The 2086-nt window shown below is 28.7% G+C and overlaps 2 protein-coding genes across 2 annotated transcripts; one reads left to right on the forward strand and one right to left on the reverse strand.

Moving 5' to 3' along the window:
- Positions 1–102: 102 nt before the first annotated feature.
- Positions 103–1332, forward strand: NAEGRDRAFT_76958 (uncharacterized protein; the record flags this gene model as incomplete). The annotated part of the gene is made up of 1 exon (XM_002668084.1): positions 103–1332. A coding segment is annotated over one exon (1230 nt), but the record flags the coding sequence as incomplete, so codon positions are not given.
- A 52-nt stretch (positions 1333–1384) lies between these two features.
- On the reverse strand, positions 1385–1996 carry NAEGRDRAFT_76959 (uncharacterized protein; the record flags this gene model as incomplete). The annotated part of the gene is made up of 1 exon (XM_002668085.1): positions 1385–1996. One exon carries the CDS (start codon positions 1994–1996, stop codon positions 1385–1387), a length of 612 nt encoding a protein of 203 aa, XP_002668131.1.
- Positions 1997–2086: the final 90 nt, after the last annotated feature.

A 2086-nucleotide genomic window follows, 5' to 3' on the forward strand; every position in this document is an offset into this window, starting at 1 on the left:
TGGCCTTGCACAAATGCACAATTATATAGTCCTTTAGGTGTTTTTGTTTCATCAAATAATGAAGTTTATATATCTGACTGTTTTAATCATAGAATTAGAAAGGTATTACATAATGGAAATATTGTAACAATAGCTGGAAATGGAACACCTGGATTCAGTGGAGATTCTCCATTTGATATTTCACTCTATCCTCATTTCGGAAATAGTAGCTCTTTAACTAGAAGAATAGAATTTCATAGTTTGAAAAAATATTCAAGAGATCAATTATTTGGATTGGAAATTTATGGATTCATGCCACTAATTGAAAGAATATCAATTCAATTCAGTCAAATTCTGAAAAATGAAAAGATAATTTGGTCAATGAATGCTTCACAACGTGCAATTATTCAAAAACTAATTAATTCTCTCATATATGATAATAATCAATTGAATTTTACAAAGAATGAACTATTAGATGTATTATTTATTTTAGGATTATTTAAAAATGGCGAATTTATTGAGCTTAAAAGATCATTGACAAGTGATTTTATTAATTCCATTACCTTGAAAGAATTTCCTGCTGAATGGGAAAAAATTGAATCGCTGATCATGACATGCAAAGATTTTGGAAATGAAAATTACATTCTTGAATGCTTGAACAATTTCTGTATTGAATTTGTTGCTGTCAAAATGAAGACCACAGAGGGAAGTGCTGTTTTGTCTTCCCTTCCAATAGTTTTGCGAAATGCTACTGCTTTTTTCCCAAAATTGGTACTTGGTCAACCAACCCCAATCAACATTGAAGAAAAAATTGAAGTTAATCCACAAACATTAGAATCATTATTTAACGATAAGAAAACAAGTGATATTCAAATCAAAATGGGAGAAGACAAGTATTTATATTGTCACAAAACTGTTTTGAGCACCACTAGTACCTTCTTTGCTGCCCTATTTGAAAGTGGATCATCCTTTAGTGATTTTAATAATGGAATTTTCACACCAGATGAATCAGAAGATTTGGAATTATTGGAAATTATCATCAAATATTGTTATGGAATTTCATTCGACAATGAAAAAATTTCTGGATTGTTAGACATGGCAATGAAACATGAAATTAAATATTTAGTCGATTATTATTGTATTAATTTCACGCTCTCCATTCAAAATTACTTTTCCATTGTATCAACATGTGAACAGTATTTGGATTTACCTGTATTTGAAGGATTTTTCAAAGAAATTATTAGATTTGGAGTTACCAACAAGAAGCAACTCTTTACTGATTTGAGTGTTCTTTCTAAATTACCTGAAAAAGTTTGGCAGGTGATGTTCTTGAATTGGGCTCATGATAATTGAGCTAATAACTTTAATGTTTATTTTTATTCCTCTTTTAAAAAATTGTGAACTATTAGAATTTCAAGTTGTAAAACACTGGACTATTCGAATCCTGAATATTATTGGTTACACTTGCTGAATTGCCATTATTATTATTATTTGGTGGAAATCTGTCATTGAACTCACCAACAACTTGTGAATTATTATTTTGTAAAGTATTAAAAGTATTAATTATTGTAAAATTTGAAGATGATTTTAGTGGAGTTTGAATTCCAGATCTATCTAAAGGGTTATATCCAATAACAATTGATCTTTTTTCATTAGTTTGAATTGTTTGTAATGTTGGAACTAATTTCCTTTTTTTGGAAGGTTGTTCTTTTTGTTCATTTTGTAAAATGTTTGCTGTTAATTTCAATAAATGTTTTTGTAATTCCGCAAATGATGGTCTTGATTTTGGATTATATTCCAAACAACTATTTCCTATTCTAATAACTTCATTGGCTTGATTGAGTGTTAAACAAGGAAATAATTCCAATAATTCGTTTGTTGAGAGAAAGCAAGTTAATCTTTCATTATTTTCAATGTGTTTTTGAGAAAATAATTCATACATTGTAACTCCAAAACTGTAAACATCCAATGCCGTGAGAAGATATTCTTTTTGGAAATCTTTCGGTTTGTGTTGCATTCGTTTTTCATAAATTTCAGGAGCCTTTAGAAAGTAAATTCTTAGATTGAATTAAATGAGACAAAACTTACCATGTATTGAAAGGTTCCT

Source organism: Naegleria gruberi (genome assembly GCF_000004985.1).
Source record: "Naegleria gruberi genomic scaffold NAEGRscaffold_707, whole genome shotgun sequence".
Lineage (NCBI taxonomy): Eukaryota > Heterolobosea > Eutetramitea > Acrasida > Naegleriidae > Naegleria > Naegleria gruberi.